Source organism: Trypanosoma theileri (assembly GCF_002087225.1).
Source record: "Trypanosoma theileri isolate Edinburgh chromosome Unknown TM35_Tth_81_V1, whole genome shotgun sequence".
In the NCBI taxonomy this organism is placed as follows: Eukaryota; Euglenozoa; class Kinetoplastea; order Trypanosomatida; family Trypanosomatidae; genus Trypanosoma; species Trypanosoma theileri.
Window position 1 is genome coordinate 20,729 of NW_021639923.1, and position 3,463 is coordinate 24,191.

A 3,463-nucleotide genomic window follows, 5' to 3' on the forward strand; every position below is an offset into this window, starting at 1 on the left:
TGTCTGCATGTGGGAAGTACGCAGACCTCTGCCGCCAGCGTATCGCAAGAACAACAACAACAACTGCTACTACTGCTGGACAGCCAAAAGCGGTGATGGCTATTTTTAGTGGTAATTTGTTTGAGGGTAAGATGGAGGGTTCCTCTTCAAACGGTAATGAAGTGTTGAAAGGTTCGAATAGTGGGAATAGTCCTGTGGAAACTCAATCAAGAGTAGAACAGGTACAAGAAATACAAGTAGTTGAACAAGGTTTATCCACCTAAGGACAAACGAATGCACAGGATGTTCACGCGGATGAACGAGAACTTGAAAAGCCTCTGGTGGTTGATTTCACCCCTACTGTTCTTTTTATTGATGGACGAAACGTTACTGGGGTGAGACGGAAGCCAGGTGGACGTCCAGTAACTCCACAGACTGACGATCAAGCCAGAAGTGAACCCAATCTATCTTCTCCATCTGCTGGTGCGCATGGTGAAGCTGGTCGTGATGCACTCACACAGAATACACAAGCCAATGACCAGGAAAGACAGGGAACTGGTGCTGCTGTTTCTGCTTCTCCTGTACCTCCCGAGAGGACTGAGGCTGCGACTGCAAGTACAAATGAGAACAATAACTCAACGAGTACGGACTCCAACAATGCCATCACAATCAGTAATGATGGGGAATCAACTACCAACACTACAACAACAACAACAACAACAACAACAACACTTCCACCTGCACCTGTAACTAACCCACAGATCAGCAGTAACATTGCTTCCACTGTACAGAAGAAGACTAATGTTGACAGCAGTATCAGTCCTGTGTGGATGCGCACTGCAGCACCGCTATTGATTGTGGCTGTGTTGTTCTCCGTTACCGTGTACTAAACGGTGGGACTTACTTGAAAGCAAATAATAATAATAATAATAATAATAATAATAATGGTTACACTAACATAATCATATTTGCGTACATACCCCATGGGTGAATAAACTAATAATCTGTTTACCAGCTTTCTCTTTTAATTCGAATATCTTTTCTTTTACTTTTATGTGTGTGTGTGTGTTCTTTTTCTAATAATTCCATTACTTGCTTTTTCCGTTGTGTGTATGCAGAAAACTGGGCTTTTCTGCTCACTGACGGTATACATCTCTTGCTAGTACACACAGATGTGTGTGTGCAGTAATTTCATACATAAACTAGAAGCCGTAGAGTATTGTGTGTGTGTTTGGCTCTCTCTTATTTGGGTATTGTGGGTGTTCTCTTTTTCTATTAAGGGATACATATTATCATACAAGCGGTCTATTCCTTTTTCTTGTTGCTTTACTGTGCAGTTGCTGCTTCTCTCTCTCTTTCCAATGTGAGTATTTGTGTCCTGCATCCACTTACTTTGTGTCTCTCGTTCTCTCTTTCTTCTCTTTCTTGTATCAGTCTATTGAAATAATTAGCAACAATGATAAAGGCTGTAATGGTAAGGTGTTACCTGCTCTGTTTACTAACTCTTGCACTCTGTTGTGCTTGTGGGTTAGTATGGGCTGATAGTCCTAAAGCTTCTGATGCCCTTATTAAACCTTCCATTGTTGGTGTTCCTTCTCTTGTTAGTCATGCTATTCCTGCGGATGGAGGTTGGATTGTGGATGAGGATGAGGAACTTCAGGAGGGTGAGAAAGACAGGGAGAAAGATGAGGATAGACAAAGAAGAAGAGAACATGGGTCGATAAAGTAGGAAAAACAACAATTAACAGGTCATCAACAGTCTCTGGGTCAATGGGAAGTGAAGGTTCTCTCGGTCCTCAAGAGATCCCTGTTAATCCCACAGTCCAGCAGCAACATCCACCACCACCTCTTGCAGATGCTCCTCTGGCTTCTTCACATAATGGAGCATCCGCTGAGGGTAAACCAGGTGCTATTGGTGTTGATGGTCTTCCTGGTAGTCCTGGAGTTGAGCGGAGTGATATGTCTGAGAGTAGCAGACTGGGGAAAAGTGATCCGTCCATAAACGTGCCTGATAGTGGGCCAACACTCATGGACCAAGGTCGAAAAAGTACTGACAAAGAACAAGTGGAGGAATCAACCCGTGGTGATGATCAAGTAACTTCTGGTACGATAGATAATCAGGCGGAAGCATCACAGATACCTGGAGAGCAACCAAAAGAAACAACACCTAAAACAGATGGGCACCAATCACCCAATTCTGTCAGTCAACAGAATACGGATGGTTCTGGTAGTTCAGATAACCAGAATACCGTAGTTCAGGTTCCGGTATCGGATACACCTCAGAGTTCTCACGCAGAGAAGGATGAACACAGTAAAGCTGAGAATAATGTTGGACGGCCTCAAAACGGTACCAGCGGAAAATCTTCTTCTCCTTTGAAAGACATTACTCCTCCAGGAAGTGGGTCAACAAGTAACCCAAATGACGCGGAAAATACAGATACCACTACCACCACCACAACAACAACTACACTTCCTCCTGAACTCACAAACAACAAGAAGGGTGATGCAGACAGCAGCAGCAGCATCAGCAGTTCTGTGTGGGTGCGTGTGCCACTACTGATTGTGATTACACTGGCCTGTATTCTTGTGTGCTGATTGTGCTAATGGTGGTGTGACTGAGGTCATCCTTTGTTTTCTTCTTTTTGCATACATCCCTACACTCTAACTAATCTTCCACCTGTTGGGATTATCTTTTCTTTTTTTGTTTCTTAATGTTATTGTGTTTTGTGTGTGTTTTATGCTCTCTCTATGTTTATCCTATAATAATTATTATTGCTACTCCATTGTGTGTGTGTGTTCTTGGAGTCTCTCTCTCTCTGTGCACCTGGGCTTGCACTGTAATGATAATGATGAACTGCTTTTTCCAGTGAGAGGAAAATGAAATAATAATAACAGATGAATTAATATTTTATAATTGCGTATATACACATATAGACTTACACCCATAGTTAGTGTATTTCTGTGTTTACTGGGTAAATTGTGCTAATGGTTAATATCTTTGTTTGTTTGCTTGTGGTTCCCTTTGTTGTTTTGTGCAGTGAACAGAAATGTATTAATTGATATTTGTGTATTCTTAATTGCATACGAACACCAGCATATCTAGAGTTCTGTTATATTGTTCTGCGTTTGGTGCTTTTCTCTCATTTTTTTGTTTCTTTTTCTTTCTGTGGGCGCTGTGTGCTTCGTCCTTTACTTTGCTGTTGGAGTGTTTTGTGCGGAAAAACAATAAAAAGGAATAAACATATATTCATACTTTGGCATATGGTTCGACCGGAAGTGAAAATGTTTTGTATTTCTGTGCTTTGTGCTTCTGATAATCGTTCTCTCAATGCGTTTTCGTTTTTGAAGGGGTTAATTGGGATTATCTTTTTTTACGTGCTAGGCATTGTGTTCTTTGTTTTTATTTTTGTTTAAAGACTGTTGATTTGTTGACTTTGCTTATCTTGTTTGTTTGTCGTGCTTTTCCTCATAATTGCGGTAACTG

The 3,463-nt window shown here is 41.4% G+C and overlaps 1 protein-coding gene across 1 annotated transcript; it reads left to right on the top strand.

Moving 5' to 3' along the window:
* Positions 1-1,749: 1,749 nt before the first annotated feature.
* On the top strand, positions 1,750-2,574 carry TM35_000811050 (uncharacterized protein; the record flags this gene model as incomplete). Its single annotated transcript, XM_029031383.1, has 1 exon — positions 1,750-2,574. The coding sequence occupies one exon, from the start codon at positions 1,750-1,752 to the stop codon at positions 2,572-2,574; it is 825 nt and encodes a 274-aa protein (XP_028877322.1).
* Between the last annotated feature and the right edge of the window lie 889 nt (positions 2,575-3,463).